The sequence below is a fragment of the Eutrema salsugineum genome, unplaced genomic scaffold (assembly GCF_000478725.1).
Source record: "Eutrema salsugineum unplaced genomic scaffold, Eutsalg1_0 scaffold_1, whole genome shotgun sequence".
Taxonomy (NCBI): domain Eukaryota; kingdom Viridiplantae; phylum Streptophyta; class Magnoliopsida; order Brassicales; family Brassicaceae; genus Eutrema; species Eutrema salsugineum.
The window spans coordinates 6,093,546-6,117,993 of NW_006256909.1; the positions used below are offsets into that span (position 1 = coordinate 6,093,546).

Genomic DNA, 24,448 nt, shown 5'->3' on the forward strand with positions numbered 1-24,448 from the left:
TAATCATTTTCATTTCTTCCATTATATTTTGTATATACTAGGTGAATACCCGCACATTACGTGCAGGTTTTTATTTTCAATTTTTTCAATTTTTTTTTATACTTTTATAAAAATTAATATAATCATCACATGTTATTTACTTACTTGTTCATATTTTATTCAAAAAAAATTTGAAATATTAAATATTATTTAATAATTTAGAGTTATATTAAAATTAATAAATATCATCAATATTTTAATTAGTTATAACATAAAACATTTACATAAATATTAATTAATAGTCAATTAATAAAAAAAATTAAATTAATAAAATCATCATTTCATTTGTTACATGTTAGTATTTTATTATAAATAATTTTTAAAAAATAATTTAAAATATATATTGAATATTATTAAGTAATTTACAGTTATATAAAAATTAAATACATATCTATAAATATTTTTAATTAGTTATAACATAAATTTTTGTATAACATTAATATACATATTAGTTAAAAGTTAATTAATAAAACAAACTTTTCATATTCTTTAAATGCTTTAAAATTTAATATTAAATTTTTATTAATTAAAATTTAAGTGACATGTGTCAATTTCTCCAATATTGATGTGTCAAGCATATGGAGAAAGTTGAGCAATTTTTATATATAAGATATGGAACAAATGTGTGGTGGACACTGGAGAGGGATCACCTAAGTCGAATGATTTTTTTTTTAAAGTATCAAAGTTTCGAACTTACTAGCTACTTTATCTATATTACCAAACCCCAAAGGTTTTAGGTATTTATAGTTTAGTTTTTCTTTAGGTGTGTAGTCCGTATAACGTTTCCCTAATCCAACTAAAATTCCCGATTTGATTTGTGTTTATGCATGAATCTTAGGGAATCATATTCTCGTTAAATTTTTAACAAAAAAAATAATATTCTCGTTATATAGGCAGGCACGTTACATGTGAAGATAATATATAATAAAGAAATACCTAGGAATCCATTAGTTTCTCGAATAATGGTAGTAAATAGTTTTTTTTGTCGTTTTTCATTAACTTAGCCCAACAGGGCTTAAAATAAAGGTATACATGATTACAAGTCCATCAAAAGCCCAGCAAACTAAACCTTACTACAAATATGACATGTTAAAAGCTTCACTAAACACGTGTGAGCTTTTGAGAGTAGCTTTGTCCACGTGGCGTCAGTAGAAAGAGAAAATGATGTCATCACTGAAACCTATCACCGGTGACTGTTGTAGTTGCCGGCGAAACTCATCCGTCCACCATGGCCACTAAGCTGTTAACGCCAAGATGTGTACCTTCGCTTCATACCTTCCTTACTGATCTATAATCAGAAATTCTTCTTCTCCACAAAGCCATCACCATTCATCAAGTCTCATGACCTGTCTTCCTCTGCTTTGAAAAAGCGTTTTTATAGGGGACTTTAGAGAGGTAATACTCTCGGTCAAAATGAGTAGATAAATCAAAAGATGAAAAAGACAAATTATAATTGAAGCACCACTAGATTTAGGAAGGGAAAAGCTTCATTTTGCTCTATCGCTAGATGAATTGAGCGTTTCAACCTTTGAATATCAAGAGTTCAATTCTTCTACTTTTAGAGAACCTTTGCTCCACTAAGGATTAGCAAAGAAATTTACTCTTTTGCATGAGAAGAATTAATCAGATACTGATGAAATGAGAAAACGCACAAAACAGTTTGGAATTTTTCCATTTAGAACAAGCAAAAGTAGAAGAAACAAAGAAAAAGAAATCCGTTAAACGGAAGATAACAGATCCGACTAATAGAAAATATAAACAAACAAAAAACATCTACTTTAGTCGGAATTATTTAATCCGATTAAGATCGGAAGAAAACTTGAGCTCTCTCTCTGAAAGATTTTTAAGAGAGAAGAGAGAGAGATGTGGCTGAATAATGGTAGTAAATAGTAATTACTGATTTAGTGCAATATATAAATATTGGAGTTCTATTCCTTTTCCCGGGAATTATTCTGCCAGAGTGGTTTAGGCAAACTAGAATCGGTTTATTGAAAAGATTGATGAGTGCTTCATGTTTGTTCGTGGTAAACAACCAGAATACTTTTCTTCTTTCAACAATTAGAATATTTGCCGTCTTTACTTTACTTTACTTTATGTAACAATTTCTACTAAAAATGTCACCAAATTAAGTATTTTTTAATAGACACGAAATTTTTGGTTATCTAAGAAAACACACTAACAAACGTTGATCTCAGTTTAATATTTAGAAGCGTCTTCGTGCTTGTATTCTTACACCCTCAATTTAACGGGCGTTAACAAAATTAGTAACGTCGATGGCCATGTTAACCGAAATTACTGTGTTATATTTATCTTCCTATATCAAAATTTAAAACTCACTTTTCGTTTGATGCGAGAATCGAAATAACCTCTTTTTTTTTTTTTTAAAGTAGTGTATTTGAGAAAGGTATCTAATTAAAATGGATAGAGTATGTACGAGTATCATCACTATTCATTAATATTCTATACCGTTACAGAGGCACGTATAGTTTTATAGAGCAGTGATGACCTATAATTATAAAACCTACTAAAATGGAACAAATATATATCATTACTGCATGCCTTCCATTAGTCAGTTAAAAAATTGAACGTCTAGAAAGAATATTTTAATAACAATAAAATGATGAAGATTTGCTCGCTAGGAAAAAGAGAAGATATGGTCTTAAAAGAAAAGATGACAAAAGGATATTCTTTCTTTTAACTTTAAGAGATGAAAGTACAATAACTGTGATTATTCATATTAAAATTATAACATTATGTGTTTATTCATATTAAATTTTACTTTTACTTTTGGTAGCATACATGCAAAAAATGGTAATGTGTTACATTTTTTCATCAAATGTGCATGCTCACGAGTCACGACCCAATACGCATGCTCATGCGCCATGGATTGAATGTAGGATAATATATATATTGAGTTGATGGTATATGAAACGTACTTATTACCCAAACCAAAAAAAAAAAACAAATATAACGAAAAAATGAATATATCTGATGATGTTTCAGCTAATACAAACGTGGGAATGACAAGGAGGTGAGAAGACCCAAGGAGTAAAGATCAATAAACAGAGCAATAATCATGACATGATTCATGTGGGAGCTGAAAAAAAAGAACCGGAGGATTAAACAGGGAATGGTATAATTAACCAGAAAGAGGTGTTTCCTCGAGAGAATTCGTGCATTCAGATATTTTCAGTTTGGGGTAGTAACTTTTTTTTTTGGTCAAAGGGGTAGTAACTAATAACACTATTTAACCTAACTGAGGTTGCCTCAATTGGTTAAAATTAAAAAGGTCTTGTTTTAGTGCTACATGACCTAACCTGACCTGACCTGGGCTGCTATAGGATTGTTGTGAATTCAGAGAGACTATGAACAAAAGATCCGGAACTTCTTGCACCGCTTTTTTTTTTTTAATTATTATTCTTTTTCCTCACCAATTTGATTCATTATATTTGATCGAAGTCCAAATGGGCTTATTTCTTAGTTCTTAAGGTCCATTAGTGTTGGTTCATTGTTTTTTTCTTTTTGGTAGATAAATCTGTTTAGGCCTGTGCTCACTGATTCTTGGTACCCGTCAAGGGGCCTTGAAATAAATTCAGTGTTAGATCCAAAACTGAACAAAACTAAGTTAAATATAAATACCATGTTAACGCAACGTAAAATCGTAAATGCATGGTAAATTATCAAGATATCATTACTTTTAAAAATACTAATGTGATTCAAATATATGACCACGATTTTATATTCATTTTTAGAATAAATGAAAAAGTTAAAAAGGAATCCTGATTCTTTTTTTTTTGTTATGAAACATTGGATACTTTGTTCGAGTGCTCTAATTAGCCATGCTAACTTTTTTGAAAGGTATAATCAAGTAACTTCTACTAATTGGGTTGTTTCTAGAAACTCCATCACATCGAATTATATTAGTGAAATTGATTAGCAATGTGTGTACCGGCCAAACAAATGAAAGTTCAGAGATTGGGTGACTATAGGTGATGTGCAATTTTCTGTGTCATTATAATACAAAAGCAAGAGAGAGTGATAGTCATAGAAAAAGAGCAGCCCCGTGACCGTACCTGCATTCCCTCTTTGGATTTGTCTTCTCGATTTCTCAACAATATTCACCATCACACATATATTTATTTTATCCTTACATGCTATTTATGAGAGTATATGGATTTTCATTTTTGGATCCACCTCACTAATATATATATAGCTCCATTTTAACTTGGATCAGTTCGTATTATAATTGTCTCAATTTGGATTATAATCTCTGTTGATCTCATCTGTCTTTTTAGTTGTCAATCCGATCCGACCACAACTATAGACCTAAATCGATGAGTTCAATGAAAACATATTCAAAATGGTAGGAAAAAGACAATATAATTCAACAAACAAACAAAAAATTGTCAAATTTCATAGAAAAATACAAAACATTACAAACTCAAGCATACATATATTCTCGTTACAGCTCTCTCTTCCCTTCACAAACATTTAAACTACTCTCACTAAATGGAGTCATATACTCTAACCACATCTTCCATCTCCTACGCCAAACCTCTTCCACAGCTCTTCCTCTCGACGGAGCAACCTTCATACATCCTCCGCAACATCACTCTCACCTCTCATCCTTCTCAAATCCTCGCCATCGTTGGCCCTAGCGGCGCCGGAAAATCCACTCTTCTCGACATTTTAGCAGCAAGAACCTCCCAAACCTCAGGCTCAATCTTCCTCAATTCCATACCCATTAACCCTTCTTCTTACCGCAAAATCTCCTCTTACGTTCCTCAACACGATGCCTTCTTCCCTCTCCTCACCGTCCACGAGACCTTCACTTTCTCCGCCTCCCTCTTGCTCCCAAAAAGCCCATCAAAAGTCACCAATGCCGTCGCTTCTCTCCTCAAAGAACTTAACCTAACCCATCTTGCACATACAAGACTCGGTCAAGACTTGTCCGGTGGTGAACGCAGGAGGGTTTCAATTGGCCTAAGTCTTCTTCACGATCCAGGATTTCTCCTTCTCGACGAACCCACATCGGGTTTAGACAGTAAATCCGCTTTCGACGTCGTTCAGATCCTCAAGTCTATTGCTACGTCGAGACAACGGACTGTGATATTGTCCATACACCAACCTAGCTTCAAGATTCTGTCTCTCATCGATCGTCTGTTACTTCTTTCCAAAGGAACCCTTGTGTACCATGGAAGGCTTGATTCACTCGAAGCGTTCTTGCTCTCCAAGGGATTCACGGTTCCTCCTCAGCTTAATTCTCTTGAATACGCTATGGAGATACTTCAAGACCTCCATGATCCTTTCGAAAATGCCAACATTGTTCTCCCTGGCCACTGCCCTCATGAAAGTCCAAAACAGAACTCAAAACAGAGCATTGTTCGATATAGAAGCTCGAGAATCACCGAAATAAGCCTTCTTTCTAGAAGATTCTGGAAGATTATATACCGGACGAGGCAGTTGCTTCTAACCAACATCTTAGAAGCTCTTATAGTCGGTCTTGTCTTAGGCACTATCTACCTCAACATTGGAACCGGAAAAGCAGGAATCGAGAAGAGATTCGGTCTTTTCGCATTCACCCTCACATTCCTTCTCTCTTCCACCACCCAAACCCTTCCAATATTCATCGACGAAAGACCCATTCTTCTCCGAGAAACCTCAAGCGGACTCTACAGACTCTCCTCTCACATTCTTGCAAACACATTGGTTTTCTTGCCCTACTTGCTCCTCATTGCAATCATCTACTCTGTCTCACTCTATTTTCTCGTGGGTCTCTGCCTTTCATGGCAAGCTTTCACCTACTTTTTGCTTGTGATATGGATCATTGTTCTAATGGCAAACTCTTTTGTCCTTCTCTTGAGCTCTCTCGCACCTAACTACATTGCTGGAACATCTCTAGTGACCATCCTTCTGGCGGCTTTCTTCTTGTTCTCTGGTTACTTCATATCCAAAGAGAGTCTTCCTAAGTATTGGATCTTCATGTACTTCTTCTCGATGTACAAGTATGCGTTGGATGCACTTCTGATAAATGAGTACTCGTGTCTGTTCAACAAGTGCCTTGTCTGGTTTGAGGAAGGTGCTGTGAAAGTCTGTTTGGTTACAGGAGGTGACGTGTTAGACAAGAAAGGGCTTCATGAGAGACAGAGGTGGACTAATGTTTATGTGTTGTTAGGGTTTTTCGTACTATATCGTGTTTTGTGTTTTCTTGTTTTACTCAAAAGGGTTTCGGGTTCCAAGAGATGACTCTTTGGTTGATTTTTGTAAGGGTTTTCCTTGTTTCTTCAGTCTTCATGGTATACATATACAAAGAAGCAATTTCTTGATGGATACGTTAAACTGTAAATTCCTTTCTCTACAATCTTCACTCTTGTTTTGTTCATTGTCCTATTTCGTGTTTGTAAACAAAGTATCAATTTCTCTAGATAATATAGTAAATATACATATGTATACCGTACGTTTTTCTTGATATCCAAAGAGCTTCATATAATGTCACAAGAAAGCCAAGATAAATATTCGATGTGCAATTTAATTTATTGTGATTGATTCAATCAATAGAATAATGATGATACCGATCATATTCTAGTTTTGCGTTATGATTGGAATGGGACTGTTAACGCTAGCTTCTAAATAATATATTACATATATATATATATATATTATATATAGAGAGAGGGAAAAATATAGAGAATCAATTTTATTGGACGAAGGGATATATATGATCAGAGCCATGTTCGCGTATTTTGTAGCTTGGACAAAAAAGAGATCATCACGGTTCCACATGATTTTCATCTCCTCTGAATGACAACATTAGTTTATTGTTCTATGAGTACATACAACAAAAATTAAGTTTTATACAATTTTCAGTTGTGATTTGGATTCAAGATCTTGAGCTCCATTAAAATATGTTAGTTTTTAAGGGATTTTAAGTTTCATCTATTACTGTTCTAGATCGTAGACTGTATCAATCTGGGACAATTATGCGTTGGTTATCCAAATAAAAACACTTAGCTGTCTTGTTTTTGATCAGTAACAATGTTAGAAAAAGTTAAACGTTTTGGTTTAACAAGTAGCTAGTATTCATGATGTTGACAATAATAAAGTTGGAATTAAAAAATATTTGTGGTCAAGTTGACATACAAAATGTTGCTTTCTCGTTTGTATTCATGAGTTCACGGACATGCATGTTTCATTGGTCGTCCGTGAACTGCTTTCTCTGAATCTCAATTTGTTTAACAAACAATTTTTTTGCCTGGAACAAGCTGGCTTTCTGACTCAATCACAACTTAAATCCTTTATTTTATTACTAACACTAAAAGCTTAATACACAACTTAAACTCAAATGTATATCATGTTTTGATCTTGGAGTTGTGGAATTTGCATCAAGAATATGATATGTGTGTCGGGACGTACGTCTGTCGCAGGTATCTGGTTTGTTTTGAAACTCTAGAAACAAGCAAGCTATTGCTATATTTCTTGCAATGCAAGTTTAAAGTTTCCGCTAATTTAATTTACTTTACAATTCACATAGTCCCTCATCTTTGAACTTGCGTTCATCAGCTTGAGTCTCTGAATCAAGACGCAACCAGATTTATTCACACACTGTCAAGATTGGCTCTGTTGGCTGATCGTTATGTATTGCCGGCAGGAGGAAGTAACGTGAGATGCTAATTGTTGAAACGAAATGCTAAATAACTTGTGGCAGACTGGTCCGATGACTTAATTGGGTGACGAGTGAAATTGGTTTGTGTAAGAAGTTAAGCCAAAGCATTGTCGAGACCTAGCGCGAATAACTCACTTGGTTTAAGGAAAAATATTTTTGAAGGGAGGTTGATGAGTCCTTGTTCATGTGTTAGAGTGACGTCCCTGCTAGAAAGTCTTGACTTACGCTTACACATATTATGTATTATCAAGAACTTGTTTCGGTCCAAGAAACACTTATTAGTATAGGCTCCGAATTTTCTAGTTATTAAAAGAAATTGTTTGCTGAGGTCCAAAGGGAAGTATGTAGCTCCGAAACTAATGATGATGCTACAATAGTATAGAAAGAAATAACAGTCAAATCAATATAACAAGTTTAAAATATTAGGGAGGGTGGTAACAAGTTGTTGCATTATGTATTTATCAAATTCTTCTTGTTAATACTACTGTAGGTCTTCTCACTCGCAGTGTGGAATTTCTAACACAAACCTTTGAGCTTTTTTTGTTTCTTATTCTTTTCATACTGAATCCTATTTTCTTTTTGAATCGATTTTATATGTTTAAGTTTACTAAACTCTAACACCATATGAGGAACCATGTATTGGCAACAAAATTCAAAACTTAAAATCAATTTGCAACAAATCAAAAAGTTAATGTCTTTTACATTAATGAATTCAAAACTCTAAAATCAATCTCAAAATTAACAATTTCCTGTGATTGTATGATGAGAATTAGGAGTATAATTTGGAACCGGTTAATCATCCAAAGCCCAGCATTATTACGATTCTCGGCCCAATTAAAGCCCAACATTGTAATATATATAAAAATCGTCTTTTATCCACAGAAAACCCTATTTTCCCTTAGCTGAATCTCTGTGCCTCTTTGCAGCGAAAGCTCTCTACCAACAAGACAATGGTATAGAATCTGCGTTTTGCTCTGTTTCTCTACTTTTATGATATTATTACATTTGCACACTCCTGTAATGAAAGCACTTACCCGAGTATTAATTGTGTTCTTGTTCTTCCTGTTGCCAGATTATCTCCGAGACCAATCGCAGAGAGATCTGCAAATACCTTTTCAAAGGTTTGTAGATTTACTTATTTCATGCATTCTTTCTTTTCCTCACAATTTTCGTCTTTCTTAGTTTCTGCTAGTGGAAACAGGTTAAGGCTAGTTACCATTTCTTATTGTTCTACAAATCGCAGCTTCTAGTTAGAAACAATTAAGATTGATTAGGTTTATGCTGAGCTTTACGAGTGTAGATGTGAATCTAGTCAATATTAATACTCGCATTTAAGGTTCAGCTACATCCTGGAATATCGAGTAATGTAAATGCTAAGATCTAATGATTTGTTTATAAGTTCAAATCTTTGAAGATAATGTTGGGTGATTTTGTCTCATTTGGTCAAGAAGAGATAAAAGAGTTTGTGCGCATAGTGAATGATCTGTTTTTTCCCTTTGGTTTCACAGAGGGGGTATTGTTCGCGAAGAAGGATTTCAATCTCGCAAAGCATCCATTGATTGAGTCAGTGCCAAACCTGCAAGTGATCAAGCTGATGCAGAGCTTCAAATCCAAGGAGTATGTTAGGGAGACATTCGCGTGGATGCATTATTATTGGTTTCTGACAAACGAAGGGATTGAGTTCTTGAGAACGTACCTTAACCTTCCATCAGATGTGGTTCCTGCTACTTTGAAGAAGTCTGCTAAGCCTGGTGGCCGTCCTTTTGGTGGCCCATCTGGTGATCGTCCTAGGTAAAGTTTTACTCTTTTTTGTTTGTTTCATCTTTCATCTTCCATTATCACCCTTCTGGTGCAGAGGCATTTGCTGATTCTCTGTTTCGATGGCATTTTGTTTTCAGAGGACCACCTCGCTTTGAAGGAGACCGTCCCAGATTTGGTGACCGTGATGGTTACCGTGGAGGCCCTCGTGGTGGTGATTTTGGTGGTGAGAAGGGTGGAGCTCCAGCTGATTTCCAGCCATCTTTCCAAGTAAATCTCTCACTCACCACCGCTCCTTAGTTTTACTGAGCTTAGAAGCTTATTTACAGTTAGTTGATCTAGCTTCTTTCAAAGCTTTTCTTGGCTAGTTGCTGAGGAGATTGATAGATTGTTCTAACAGTGCATTGTGTGTTTTTGTGTTGGCAGGGAAGTGGAGGTAGTAGGCCTGGCTTTGGCCGTGGCGCAGGTGCACCACCACCATCTGGTTCGGGTTTCCCTTGAAAAAATTTGCTGTTATCATACGACGATGGAAAGACAGTTTTGTTTTTTTTTTTGGTTTCTGCTTTGTTTGTGTAATGCAAATCCGGAAATCTATTATCTATCTGTTTCTCTGACTTTGGTGTAAGCAAACAAAAGCGTTTAGTTTCAGTATTTGTGTCAAAATGCTCGTTTCTTACTTTGTTCTGTCATGGATTATTGTGCCATTGTCTAAGTGAGATTTTAAGAGGATTGCATTTTTAAGAAGAAAAGTGTATAGGAACATGCCTTGGGTTTCCAAATGAGATAATAAGCGGGATTGCTTGTAACAATAAAAAAAGATTAACTTTGAAGATTGTGATTTGGTAAATAGATGAAAAGAAATGGCTATTGGATTGTACTTTGTGTAGCGGGCTACTCAACGTTTACAAAAATTGATTGAAAAATTAAGTCGCTGTACTTTTACTTAAATTTTTGAGAGTTTGAAAAGTGACGCAGCGATGCAGCGTATCTACCTCATTCCTTTTGGTTTTGGTTTTTAGTTAAAATTCCTTTTCTTTGGAAAATTTCTTGAACTCGTAACGTTTACCCAAATTTTCCATACCGATTCTTTAACGAAAATATTTTGGGAAGTGTTCTCATTTCCCGAAATACTCATTTCTGTCACTCACCCATATTTTTCGGCCCAATTCCTGAAAGGCCCAGATTTAGATTAGAGTGTCAATTAGTTTCAGATTGAAATACTCTGCATGAGACAAAGGGTTTCAACTAATTAATCAAGTCGCGCGTAGTAAACCCTAAACCCTAGCTTATATACCTCATTTGCTATTTTTTTTTCTCTCCCTCTCATTCTCTTTGCTAGTTAGAACCTACAGAAAAATCTCACCATGGGTAAGGTCAAAGGTAAGCATCGTTTGGATAAGTACTATCGTCTCGCTAAAGAGCGTGGATTCCGTTCTAGAGCTTCATACAAGCTTCTCCAGCTTGACGCCAAGCACTCCCTTCTCCACAGATCGAGAGCCGTTCTCGATCTATGCGCCGCCCCTGGTGGTTGGATGCAGGTCGCCGTCGAGAAAGTCCCCGTCGGCAGCCTTGTTCTCGGAATCGATCTTGTTCCGATTGCCCCCGTGCGTGGCTGTGTCGCTATCCAGCAGGATATCACGCGACCTGAGTGCAGGTCGAAAATCAAGCAAGTGATGGAGAAGCATTATGTTAAAGCTTTCGATCTGGTTCTACACGATGGGTCTCCAAATGTCGGTGGTGCGTGGGATCAGGAAGCTATGAGCCAGAACGCTTTGGTTATTGATTCCGTGAAACTGGCTACAGAATTCTTAGCTCCTAATGGGAATTTCATCACCAAGGTCTGCTTCTGAAAGATGCTTGCTCTCGTATTTTCATCTCTAAATTTTGTTCTTTCCGATTGATTTCCTGCAATCTAGTAATCTTATGAAGCTCTGAATTGTTGTTCTCTGTGTCTTATGCTCTTAGGTTTTCAGGTCACGAGATTACAACTCTGTGCTCTTCTGTCTTGGGAAGGTACCGTTTGCTTATTAATCTTAATTTTCATGCGGGTAAGTTTTCCTGGTTCTTCTTCTTACTGGTAGTTTTTGTTGCAGCTTTTCGAGAAGGTTGAAGTGTTTAAGCCGCCGGCTAGTCGTTCACAATCTGCAGAAACATACCTTTTGGGTTTGAAATACAAAGCTCCCGGCAAGATTGATCCCCGTCTTCTAGATTTCAGATATCTTTTTAAGGAGGCAGCAGAACCCACGAAAAAGGTATTTTCTATGTCTTTTTGGGCTGTCTTCTGCATCTATTCCATATTTCTCTAAAGTTTGTGTGTAATACTTGTTGTGTTTGTAGGTTCCGGATGTGCTTGGAGGATCAAAACAGAAGAGAAACCGTGATGGGTAAACAACACCCACTTGCTTCTTCTTCTTTTTTTGTTGTTATTTATGAACTTTTATAACTGGGGATTATATACAGGTATGAAGATGGAGAGTCTATTTTGAGAAAAGTTGCATCTGCTGCTGATTTCATCTGGTCTGAAAATCCTCTTGAGATTCTTGGCACAGTTACTTCTATATCCTTTGATGATCAAGCCTCTCTACCTCTAAAGGAACATGATTTGACAACCGAGGAGGTACTGTTTCTAATTTGCCATATCTTTACTATTTGAGGATTTATGACATGTTGGTAACGATTGCTTTTTCTGGAGGCAGGTAAAAATTCTATGCGACGATCTTCCTGTTTTGGGAAAGAATGACTTCAAGCATATCTTAAAGTAAGATATGCGTCACTTACCCCATCATAGTCTTTTTTTTTATTTATCTTTCAAGCATTTCTAAGCTTTTCCAGGAACGTGGTAGAGCTTTTCTTTTATAAGTTGAACTATTATAGAATTGCTTTGCTCTATAGGGGTTGGATGAAGAATGGTTTTCCTTGCTATTTAAGTTCTTACCAATGCTGGTTTGAAACATACCTCGAGTCCTCAACCAGATAAAGTGTTGTGTGTGAAATGAGTAGGTGTCCATGGATGTTAGAATTGGAAAACTACTGGTTTTGTCAAGACTTTCACTTATCGCTTGTCATCAAGCATCGATGCTTCTTAAAATTATATTAGTTTCGTAATGGACATTGAACTCCCTTTGTCTTGTAGATGGCGAATGCAAATTAGGAAAGCTCTGACTCCTAAAAAAAAGGAAGTGGCTAAAAAGGAGCCTGATGTGGGTAAGGAAGATGAAGAAAATGAGGATGATAGACTACTCAATGAATTGGAGGAGCTGACAAACGCAGCAGATCGCAAGAAGAAACAGGCAAAGAAGCTTCTTGCAAAACGACGGGCTAAGGTTATTTTTAACCTTTTGTTCATAAATCTATCAAGTCATTTCCCAAATCTTTGATACGTTCCAAATGGTCATTCTCTTTTCGTAACTTAGATAGTGGTGTTATTGCCACTGGTAGAATTTCTATTCAGTTGCTTTGCTGGAACTCACGTAGAAATGAAAGTTACTTGCATCATGACAGGATCAAATGTAGTATGTCTTAGCCCAATTAATTTTTCCCGCAAAAACTAATTCAGATTTGTATGTATGCCTTAGCAAAAGCGATTCCCTTTGCTTACTTGAGTTGGTGTCAAAATAGATATGATGAGTATTCCAAACGCAATGATTCACTTACTTGGGAGCACTTCTTTATGTCGTGGTCAGTGGTCTTAGTGATGGACCTTATAGACCTGCATACTTCCTTTGCTTAATTTGATATGATTTGCCAGGATAAGACGCGGAAGGCGACTGGTCCGCAGATAGATGCACTTGAAGATGGTTATGTAGACCATGAATTGTTCTCTCTTTCTGCTATCAAGGTATGCCTTTTTTGTGTATCTAGTCTCTACATCAAATTTATTTCTATGACTGGCTTTAGAACGAATCTTGTATTACTGTTCACGGCTTGAAGGGCGTACTCCTTTGATCCCACAATTAGTTCTTACAACTCAATTGGTTCTACACTTCTACTGCAGTTTAGCTTGTAAAGATGTAATAATCGTCTGTTATTGATTGTTTCCAGGGGAAAAAGGATCTAATGGCAGTTGACAATGACGAAGATGATAATGGCAACGCCGATGACAGTGAGAATGAAAAAGATGGTGATGGAGCTTCAGATAATTCCGAAGACAGTGACATGGATTCTGATGAAGAACGCCAGAGGTCAGGCTTCTAACGACATACCTTTTTTGTAGATTATAGAATGCTGTTTGAAGACATACAGTGGTCAGGTTTGTGTTGTGCAGTTATTTCATCTTATAGTCTTTCTAACATTACAGATACACTGAACAAATGGAAGAGATGTTTGATGAGGCATATGACCGGTATATGGTGAAGAAAGAAGGAAGTGCAAAGCAAAGGAAGAGGGCTAGGCAGGCACACGCTGAGAAGCTGGAGGTACTATCATTGCTTACACCCTTTTGAAACTATAGTTTTTTGGATACTACAGTTTTTGAACTAGAGTTTTTTTTTTTTGCTCTGACTTTGCAGGACGGTGATGGAGATGATGAAATGAAACTCGATTACGATTCAGATATGAATGAAGAGAAGGATGAGGCAAACCCTCTCATGGTACCACTTGATGATGGGGAGGCCCAAACAAAGGAGGAAATATCCAACCAGTGGTTCAGTCAGGATATATTTGCAGAAGCCGTGGAAGAAGGAGACTTGGGAAAAGATGATAGTGAAGACGAAATGCCAACTAAGGAACAGAGAAAAAAACTGTCTAAAGCTGACAAGTCAAAGCAGAAGGCATCAAAAGCAAGCATGTTGTCTGATCAGAGCTTGCCCACTAGCTCTAAGAAGGAAGACGATTTCGAGATAGTCCCTGCACCAGCCACGGATTCAGACTCGGATTCATCATCAGATGATGACGTTCATACAAAAGCCGAGATATTGGCCTGTGCCAAGAAAATGCTAAGGAAGAAGCAGAGAGAACAGATGCTTGACGATGCTTACAACAAATACATGTTTCAGGACGAAAGTTTACCCAAATGGTTTTTGGACGACGAGAAGCAGCACAGACAGCCGATGAAGCCCGTTACGAAAGAAGAAATCAATGCAATGAAGGCTCAGTTCAGAGAAATCAACGCTCGCCCAGCCAAGAAAGTGGCAGAGGCCAAGGCACGGAAGAAGCGAGCAGCTGCGAAAAGATTGGAGAAAGTGAGGAAGAAGGCAAACACAATATCTGACACAACGGATATATCAGACCGGTCAAAGGACAAGATGATAGACAAGCTATACAAGAAAGCAGCAGAGCCAAGGAAGCCTAAGAAAGAACTGGTTGTGTCGAAGAAAGGAGTTGGTGTTAAGGTTGGGAAAGGACAGAAGAGAGTGGATAGGAGGATGAAGAGTGATGCTAGGAAGCGTGGAGGAGGCAAGCCTGGTAGGAACGGGAAGAAGAGTGCCACTGGTAAATCAGGCCAGAAAGGTAAAAAACCAAGGGGTAAGAGACCCATGGGCGGCGGCTAAGTCCTGAAGGCAAAAATGAAGTTTTGTTCCGGTGTTGTTTTTAGTCTGATAATTATTGCAATTCTTGACTTCTGGTTTTTGTTCTTATATCAATACTTTGTGTTTTTCATGTCCCAAGTAAAAAACTTAGTAGAACTTTTTATTTTATTTATCAAGATGGTTGGGTTAAGATTTACGCCTAAATTTCATGTTTTTTTTTTCTTATCTCATGCTAATTTAGAGGAGCTTATTGTTCTATAAAAGTTCTTAACATTCGTACTTGGAATAACTTGTTCATCAAGTTTTAACACTCACTCTTTATAGAGCTATAAACAAACTGAAATCAGAAAACGAGCAAGTCAAATCCCTCTTTCGCCATCTGAGGTTATAAAGACAGCAAAAGGAAGGCAGTAAAGCCATGGGCTATGTGTGAAGCATCACACCACGTTATTACATAAATAGATAATGGCCCACCAATCTTTTGATTATATCGTATGTGTTTATAAGTGTGCATTTTTAAAATCAATTCTCATAACAGGCTTGGCGATTGTTAAAATTTCCTGACACTTTGTTTGCTAGACTGTTCAAGGCGAAGTACTTCCGAGACACATCTATTCTGTATGCAAAACCGCAGAAAAATCAATCCTTTGGTTGGTCTTCTATTCTGGTTGGCCTTGATCTTATTAAGAAAGGAATTAGATTCAATGTGGGCTCAGGATCGCAAATCAAGGCGTTTTCAGATAATTGGTTACCTTCTGATCCACCGAGACCTGCAAGAGGACTGTCTTCTTCAACACTGCTTGTGAGTGATCTTATTAACTCTACTTCCAATATTCGCAGTTGGAATGATGAAGCCTTGGATGAACATCTAGAAGTTGAAGATAAGGCCCTTGCCAAATCTCTATTTCTCTCTCAGGAAACAGAGTGTGACAAGGTTTTCTGGCATTATACCAACCATGGAGAATACTCTATACGTTCTGGATATTATCTGGCTCGAAAATTGGATGAGCTAAGTAACTCTATGATAACCCCACCGCATGGAGATCCAGGACTTAAATCAAAAATCTGGAAACTGCCCATTTTACCAAAGTTTAAACACTTCTTGTGGAGGATTGCATCAAAAGCCATAAGTACGGCTTCTAGGCTTCGTACCCGTGGCATCCTTTTGGATCCAACTTGTCAAAGATGTGGTAGAGAAGAAGAGACAATCAATCATCTGCTATTCGAATGCCCTGTTTCAAATATGGTATGGAGGTTAGCGAATCTTCCGATAACCTGTCTTTATCGACCTTCTTTGGATTGTGAGGAAAATATCAGAGCTTTAGTGGATATTCAAAGTCATCAGGGCATCTCAGATCATCAGAAAATCCTTCCTTTTTGGATACTATGGAGGATTTGGAAATCCAGAAACAACTTCATTTTCAATAAGCAAATACCAAATCCTTCAAAGGATGTTTCACAGGCAAATGCGGAAGTTAAAGAATGGATAGAGGCTACAAACTCATCCACATCGACCCTTGTGCAAAACTTCACTGATGATAGAAATTGTAGCTATCCCACTTACTGGACTCGTCCTCCTCTTGGATTTCTGAAGTGTAATGTTGATGCCGCTTTTGACCAAACTACAAAGTTCACTTCAGCCGGATGGATTGTAAGAGATGATTTGGGCATTGCAAGGATCTGGGGTTCTGCTCATTTGGGACTATCTTCATCCCCTTTGGAAGCAGAGGGTAAAGCTCTTTTAGCAGCCATTCAAAATTCATTTATGATGGGTTTTCGGTCCATTATATTGAAGGAGATTGCCAAACTCTAACAAGAAATCTCAATCATCTAGACAAACATTTTGAGATCCATAATCTATGCCGTGAGATAAAACGATGGAGTGGAAAGTTCGACCGAGTGGAATTCAGACACGTCAAAAGACACTGCAATGAAGTGGCTCATTGTCTGGCTAAGCATGCCTTTCTTCAGCCTTTCTATTCCAGTTGTAATTTCCCACCTTTATGGTTATCAAATTGTCTTCATAAAGACTATGTAATGTCGAATATTCAGTATTAATATTAATGATTATTTAGTCGGAAAAAAAAAAAAAATTCCCCAAGACCAAGAGAAACTTTTTCCAAAATGTCATTTGAATTAGTAGTGATGATATTCACCAGGACCAATAAGATGTTTGTTCCAAAATGTTTTTTTGGTTTCTTACACTAGTAAAGTAATCAAATTTAAGACAATAAATTTGAATGGATTTATTACTGAAAATAGTGTTATGTCTTGCTTAAAAAAAACTTTGACCGAGACTGGTCAGAATAGCCTTAATGTTACTAATACAAACTTGCCAAATCTGACGGCTCATGAAGTTTGATGGCGGCTCGATCGTCAAATAAGAGACTAACCAAGCGATCGATGCCTCCTCATTCTGCTCCTTGTGCATATCGCCGATTCTTTTCTCGGAGGAGGATCTCGATGATGATTCCTCTTGCTCTCTTCTCCGGCGCCGTTTTTCTATTCTTTATGCCCTTCAACGGCTGGGGCAATTCATCTGATTCGTTGGATCTAGCTCATAGGATCCATGACATTGAAGTTGTTGCTGAGTTTCCTCATGACCCAGACGCGTTTACTCAGGTTTTTGCTCCCCTCTTGATTGTTGAGTATTATTAGTCATTTTTTTTTGTTTTTTGTAATGACTAAATGTTGTTTTGTCCGGCGCAGGGACTTCTTTATGCGGGAGATGATACACTGTTCGAATCGACTGGTCTATACGGGAAGGTGATTGATTCGCCTTTGCATGTCTTTTTGCTTCTTTGAATATCATCACAATGGGATGCTCGAGTTTAATCTATTCTATGTTTTTTTTTTCCATTTTCTTACAGTCGTCAGTGAGGAAAGTGTCTCTACTAACAGGAAAGGTATAGTTTTGTCTCGTGATTTGATGAAACATGTTTTATTATTGTAGACTATATCAATTGTGTTAGTGAATTGTCAAGAGGTTTTGTGTAACTCGAAGTCGGGAATCATGGCGTGATTCGAAAAGAGAATGCAATTACTGAGTGTTGGCTGAATTATAGATTCTAACTTTTGATGCCTGTGAAATTTGTTAATCGATATCTTGAATCAGCCTGTGAGACCAGCATTATGGGTTTTATGCACATAGGCCTTATTGGAATTGGTGGATTTTAATTTTTTATACATCGGTGAAAGACTTAGTTTTGTTGTTTCTCTCCATTGCCTAGGTTGAAGTTCTTGAGAAAATGGGCGATTCATACTTTGGAGAGGGTTTAACACTCCTCGGAGAAAGGTGGGCCTTTTCTTTTATAAATCTTGTTTGTAATTCAGAAAGACACTCTCACGAGTTTCTTCTGCTTGTTCGGTTGTAATGCTGTTTTTTGGATCTTCTTGGCTAACATGGATACATTTCCCAACTGAAATCACTGAAAAAAATAGTGTTCTGATTCACCGATTCTTTTTCTATTTTTAGGCTCTTTCAAGTTGCGTGGTTGACGAAGACGGGTTTCACATATGAACTTCGCAACTTAAGCAATGTTTGTTCTGGTCTTGCCCTTAGAAGTGTTTATTTTGTTTGCACACTTTGGTTTCTCCTATGTTAATCATCACGGTCAAGCAATTCTACTAACCCAGCCTGACTAAAATTTCAGCTTATTTTGTTTCTTGAAATTTGAGGGAAGGTCTTTGTATATGGAAATCATGTCTAGTGACTGAGTTTCTTATATGTTCCTTGCAGTGTTGTAGTTAAGTTCCATGGCATTACCACTTTATGTTGGCCTAGTATCGCCATACTCCGTTATGTTAAGCATTTGATCTCCCTGCAGATAAAACCATTTCAACATTATATGAAAGATGGATGGGGACTGGCCACCGATGGAGAAGTGTTGTTTGGAAGTGATGGCACTTCTACGCTATACCGAATGGATCCTCGAACAATGAAAGGTGTCTCATTTGTGCCCTTGAGTCACTTGCTTGTTTAGTTTCTAGACAGTAGAGTTAGTATTTTATGGTGTCTCTTCTTTGCAGTTACTGATAAGCATACGGTCAGATTTAATGGCCGTGAGGTACGTTACCTTAATGAACTCGAGTACATAAACAATGAAGTTTGGGCAAACGTGTGGCAGGTAATTCAACTGTTTCTGGTATCTGCGTCTATTCACTGTGACATCTGAAAGAACTATTGTTACACAAATTAGTAGCACACTTTTTATTCCAACTCTTTTACTAAGCAAAATTATGATACGATATCTGCAACATGTCAATAATGTGAAACCAATCTTGGTGGATTAAGCTTCGTTCATTCTCTCTCCTTGAGATACCATAAATAAGGTTTTGTTGGATCACTGTTTTACTCAGATCTTTATCACGGAAATGAATTTCGTAGATGGAGATGATGTAGTGACAAGACTTGTAGGGTTTATCATTTAGGCTGATGTGCGTCTTTCTGTTGCAGTCTGATTGTATTGCCAGAATTTCACCTAATGATGGATCGCTGCTTGGATGGATACTGCTTCCACAATTAAGGTTATTATTTCTTCTAACATGTCTTTGTTTAGGATAAACCAATGTTTATACCATTTTAACTTCTTTTTATTCTTGTTTTCCAATATCCTTTTGCAGTCAAGGGTTGCTGAAATCTGGACATAGGGTGAGTTAAAGATACGTATTTCACAAGCTGTGTCTTAGTAATTCATGGCCTTGAACACTCCATTTCCCTTACCTTAATCTTGTCTGGACTATAGGGTATTGATGTCTTGAATGGCATAGCATGGGACAGCGAGAAGCAACGCCTCTTTGGTAAATAACTTTCGACCTCTCCTTCTAGTTATAACCCGTCCCTTGAGCTTGATCACTTGACCTCTCTTTCTAGTTATAACCTTTAGAGTCGCTTGGATCATTTGTTTTGCAGTAACGGGGAAACTGTGGCCAAAGCTGTACCAAATCAAGCTAAAACCGGCATCAGAAAAGAGAGAGAGACAAATCGCGAGACAATGCTTGGTTTAAAAAGATGCAGATTGTGTACTCCTGTAGCAAAAAGAGTGTAACTTTAAGATGTAGAGGCCTATGACCCAAGTTGGAGTCAATAGTTTTGTATCCGTCTCTGTTACATTTTGGGGTCCAAAAAAGGGAAAAAAAAAAAAATTAAGTTATACTATCAGAAGTGATGTCCAAAAAACAAAGATACTACGAGGATTTGTCTTAGCGAATAGAGATGTAACACGTCGAGGAGGCCCATATGCGTAACACTATCTCAGCATCAGCCTCATAAATGGATGTAACTTGTAAGGAACTTGTTGCGTTCCTTGCTTGTTTGAAGCGGAACCTTTTTGTTCTTTTGGTCTTTACTGCTCATCATTTACCATCGCTTTTTCTTTGTTATTACGTTTATGCCATCTCGACCCACATTTTAAGGTCTTCTCCAACATCTTAAATTTATACTTCTTTAAAAATGTGATTTTAAAGTATACGAGTTTTTAACATGTAATACACAAGAGACAAGAAAAATTAGATGGACTGCTCAATATGTAGCATGATATAGCGTGACGGAAACGTACAATCCACAATCTTATTTTTTGTTTAAAAGAAAAAGAGCATTTTTGGGATATGTATCTGAAACTTTTGTGTAGAAGCATAATGTTTTGATTAACTATTAATGCAAGGAGATTATAACTATTTAACTGTAGATATTAAACAGTAAATAAAAACTAGATACAACACCGTTTACAGAAAGATTTTATTTTCTTTTTTGAACAGCTATTAAAAGATTTATAATTTCATCAGATTTTTAGCTTTTTTATGGTGGGGAAATTTTTGTTAGAAACCATTCACTGGTCAAAGCCAGCACCAAATGCAAGAAGAAAAAAAAAAAAAAGGATGGCAGGAGTTGTAATTTCAATCGGAAATAAGGGTAGATTAGTCGATCGCAAAGATTTGAGGGCAATTCTGGTCACACGAAACTGAACCGTCTTTCACTTGTATTTGCTTTTTTTAATTCCAAAAACAATTTTTAAAAAGAGCACAAAATTGTGGCCTCACTGCATTTAACACCACATCTCTTTCTCTCGCTCTCTCTCTCTCTCACATTCTTCGCATAAAAAGGCAAACCTGAGCAAGTAGGGATAAAAGCAGCAGCAGAGTCTCTCGGAGCTTCCTTCCATGGCGGCAGGACTCTCAACCGCCGTAACATTCAAACCGCTCCACCGCTCCTTCTCTTCCACCTTCTCCTCCAATTTCCGCCTCCGCCACCCGAAATCCGTCGCCGGATTCCCTCCGTCGCTCCGATTCAAAGGCTACTCCGTCTGTTACGTCGTCGAGGAGCGGAGGCAAAGCTCTCCCATCGATAACGATGAGAGACCAGAGAGCACGAGCTCCACCACCGCGATAGACGCCGAGTTTCTCGCGCTGCGTTTGGCGGAGAAATTGGAGAGGAAGAAATCTGAGAGGTTCACTTATCTAATCGCTGCTGTTATGTCGAGCTTCGGTATCACTTCAATGGCTATTATGGCCGTTTATTACAGATTCTCTTGGCAAATGGAGGTAAACAAACCAAAAAAAATTCTTAATTCGAAATTTTACCGTTTTGCCTTCAATCCGATTTCCGACAATTTCACATCGTATTATTGTAATAAAAAAAAAACAGGGAGGTGAGATCCCAATGTTGGAGATGTTCGGTACATTTGCTCTCTCTGTTGGTGCTGCTGTAAGTTCCAAACGAAAATTCTCGAATCTTCATATTTTCCCGATTTCATCTTCTTTAAACACAAGTTTGGCTGAATCAGGTGGGGATGGAATTCTGGGCAAGATGGGCTCATAGAGCTCTCTGGCACGCTTCTTTATGGAACATGCATGAGGTTACCTTTTAACTCTGAATCTTCTTTATGGATCAATTTCAACAAGCTTGCTTGTTTACTGTTATTTGAAGTTTCTCGTCTCTTTGTATTTTATACAGTCACATCACAAACCTAGAGAAGGGCCGTTTGAGTTGAATGATGTGTTCGCCATAGTTAACGCTGTTCCTGCGATTGCTCTCCTCTCTTATGGTTTCTTCAATAAAGGACTCGTTCCTGGTCTCTGCTTTGGCGCCGTAAGGACTAAGAATCTTTGACTTTTATGGTTTAGGCCTATTTTTTATTATTAAATTAAGCAACAAATCGCCATATTTAGGTAATTTCGGTGGCTTTTTATTGCCACTTATAGTCGAAAAAAATAGTGGACTGAGATCTCTGTAGACATATTTCAGCTAAATCGAATTAAATTAAATTAATCGTATCTTTTCTTCCAGAATTTTCTGTCTATCTGTATGTGCACGTAATTTATAATAAAGTTCATGTGATGACAAATGACTTGTTCGCTGCATTAATACATAGGATTGGTGGTGGTTTAATTTGATTTTTGTTTTTGGCTCGAAACGTCGTTATGGCGCGTTCACGTCTGCGTTTTGCTTTACATGTTGGTCTCTCTCCTCGTAACAGGGGCTGGGAATAACGGTGTTTGGAATCGCCTACATGTTTGTCCACGATGGTTTGGTGCACAAGCGGTTCCCTGTAGGTCCCATCGCCGACGTCCCTTATCTCCGAAAGGTCGCCGCCGCTCATCAGGTAACTTGACTTTCTCGGTCAACGACATCGACAAGATCACTGTTCCTTTCTCAAAATATAAATAGTTTCCTTAATTGTTCTTAATGATTAAGCAATGCGTTTTTACATAATTGGTTAGTGTGCATTCTTATCGAAACAGTGTTTTTTTATTAAAAAAAATAGTAGTAGCATTTTTATCATATAACTTCGTGGTCATTCTTAATTGTAAAATTGATTTAATAGTCTCGTGTATGATTTTGTTTCAGCTACATCACACCGACAAATTCGATGGTGTGCCATATGGACTGTTTCTTGGACCAAAGGCAAGTTTCTCGATTTGTTTAGAGTCTTAATATCTTCTTTATGTTTTGCTTTTAATAATTTGATTTTGTGTTTTTGAATTGATGATATGCAGGAATTGGAAGAAGTTGGAGGAGATGAAGAGCTACAGAAGGAGATCAGTCGGAGAATCAAATTATACAAAAAGAGTTCGGGTTCCGGGTCGAGTTCCTAACTAAAAACAAACAAGTTTTATGAATTCCAATTTTTTTTTCCTGTCCTTTATCATGATCTGAAATACGGTCTATGTGGATAAATTATATATGCCGATTTTGATTTTAAATATCAAAAATATAATTTAGGCTCAATTACATTTTTGTTTAGTCTTTGATTTGTTGACCTTCTATTCGTTCGCTAGATCATCATCCCGATAGATTTATCAATTATTTTGCCAAAAAACCACCATCGGTTTTCCGCCATATTCCATCATAATTTTTTACTTGTACTAAAAAATCGTTGGCTTGTGTATGCAAGTTTTGCAACTAACAAATACTCATGAAGTAAAATATTATTTCTTACCTGGCAAACAGAAATCAAATGACATCCATCCAAATTTGAGTTTATGGATTTTTCTTTCGTTACGTATGTTGAAGTTTTGCGTTCACAGTATGGCCGCTTCTTCGCGAGATCTCGTGGGAGTTGGACCATTCGTTCCGTGTATAATGACATAATTTGAATTGTAAATGTTCAAAAAAATGAAGATAAAGTTGAAATTGGTTGCAGCATACACTCAATGTTTTTAGTAAAATACTAATAAAAAATATTTATTATTTTTCTTTCTCAATAACCAAAAAAAACTGTTTTTTTTGTTAGATATTAAATTAACTTAGGGTAGGCGTACTCGCTCATAACATGCAAAATAGGTTATGACTAGCTAAAAATGCAACCTTCAAACGAAAGAGGAAAGTAGGTTTTTGGAACATGAAAGCCAAACAGATGAATCCTTGGAAAAAAAGGAAAATAGTAGAAATAAGATAACGACTCATCACTTACTTCCGCTGTGAAACACTCTTAACAAGATGAATTTGTGTTTTTGTGATTTAGAATTTTATAGAACTGGAATAAATGTTCTTAACACTCCAGAAAACAGAAGTTTTCATAGTTTTATGAGTGAAAAAGAACATGCAAATCTATAAGATGATTAGATGAATAAGGAGACGGGTCTGAATTAAGGTGAACAGTCAACAAGTATTTTGAGATCAATATCAACCCTACTGCTTTAAAAGCTACTACTGTTCAGTCAAAAGTTTTCATCAACTATACAATAGTTTGCCATATCAAACATACATTGATCAGCCATATATTATAATATGGACCATTCGATCTTCTATAATAAGAACTTAGCAGGTGAGATCATAAAAGGGAAATGACTTTCAAAGGTAAAGGTATGGATACGTGTTACGTGCCTAGCATGTCCATTATAACTAACTCACTGAGTGGATACATCACAATATTGCCTCATCATGCTCACCGATTATTCTAAGTGGAAGTTATTATGTACACTCCCACGACACTTTCCAATTAAATCCCAAGAGATAAGGGATATGTTAATATTTTGTGATTATTTATATTTGAGAGGATGAGGTGGCGTGGAAGCATAA

The 24,448-nt window shown here is 36.9% G+C and overlaps 6 protein-coding genes across 6 annotated transcripts; all 6 read left to right on the forward strand.

Annotated features, from left to right (window-relative positions):
• The first annotated feature begins 4,548 nt into the window (after positions 1-4,548).
• On the forward strand, positions 4,549-6,285 carry LOC18029894 (ABC transporter G family member 4). Its single transcript, XM_006413213.1, has one exon. It carries the CDS (start codon positions 4,549-4,551, stop codon positions 6,283-6,285), a length of 1,737 nt encoding a protein of 578 aa, XP_006413276.1.
• A 2,282-nt stretch (positions 6,286-8,567) lies between these two features.
• LOC18029895 (40S ribosomal protein S10-1) lies at positions 8,568-10,136 on the forward strand. Its single transcript, XM_006413214.2, has 5 exons — positions 8,568-8,655; positions 8,775-8,823; positions 9,211-9,493; positions 9,601-9,730; positions 9,887-10,136. The coding sequence occupies exons 1-5, from the start codon at positions 8,653-8,655 to the stop codon at positions 9,959-9,961; spliced, it is 540 nt and encodes a 179-aa protein (XP_006413277.1). The 5' UTR covers positions 8,568-8,652; the 3' UTR covers positions 9,962-10,136.
• Positions 10,137-10,800: 664 nt separating this feature from the next.
• On the forward strand, positions 10,801-15,132 carry LOC18029896 (putative rRNA methyltransferase). Its single transcript, XM_006413215.2, has 11 exons — positions 10,801-11,298; positions 11,426-11,473; positions 11,554-11,712; positions 11,798-11,844; positions 11,921-12,077; positions 12,157-12,218; positions 12,594-12,783; positions 13,209-13,298; positions 13,502-13,641; positions 13,758-13,875; positions 13,969-15,132. Exons 1-11 carry the CDS (start codon positions 10,825-10,827, stop codon positions 14,947-14,949), a joined length of 2,466 nt encoding a protein of 821 aa, XP_006413278.1. The 5' UTR covers positions 10,801-10,824; the 3' UTR covers positions 14,950-15,132.
• Positions 15,133-15,393: 261 nt separating this feature from the next.
• On the forward strand, positions 15,394-16,741 carry LOC112081884. The gene is made up of 2 exons (XM_024148733.1): positions 15,394-15,420; positions 15,467-16,741. Exons 1-2 carry the CDS (start codon positions 15,394-15,396, stop codon positions 16,739-16,741), a joined length of 1,302 nt encoding a protein of 433 aa, XP_024004501.1.
• Positions 16,742-17,275: 534 nt separating this feature from the next.
• LOC18029897 (glutaminyl-peptide cyclotransferase) lies at positions 17,276-20,263 on the forward strand. Its single transcript, XM_006413216.2, has 11 exons — positions 17,276-17,550; positions 17,638-17,694; positions 17,799-17,834; positions 18,159-18,223; positions 18,404-18,467; positions 18,756-18,873; positions 18,958-19,055; positions 19,385-19,455; positions 19,552-19,579; positions 19,674-19,728; positions 19,841-20,263. Exons 1-11 carry the CDS (start codon positions 17,290-17,292, stop codon positions 19,933-19,935), a joined length of 948 nt encoding a protein of 315 aa, XP_006413279.1. The 5' UTR covers positions 17,276-17,289; the 3' UTR covers positions 19,936-20,263.
• A 712-nt stretch (positions 20,264-20,975) lies between these two features.
• On the forward strand, positions 20,976-23,155 carry LOC18029898 (beta-carotene 3-hydroxylase 1, chloroplastic). The gene is made up of 7 exons (XM_006413217.2): positions 20,976-21,468; positions 21,572-21,631; positions 21,711-21,782; positions 21,881-22,015; positions 22,404-22,529; positions 22,775-22,831; positions 22,924-23,155. The coding sequence occupies exons 1-7, from the start codon at positions 21,088-21,090 to the stop codon at positions 23,020-23,022; spliced, it is 930 nt and encodes a 309-aa protein (XP_006413280.1). The 5' UTR covers positions 20,976-21,087; the 3' UTR covers positions 23,023-23,155.
• Positions 23,156-24,448: the final 1,293 nt, after the last annotated feature.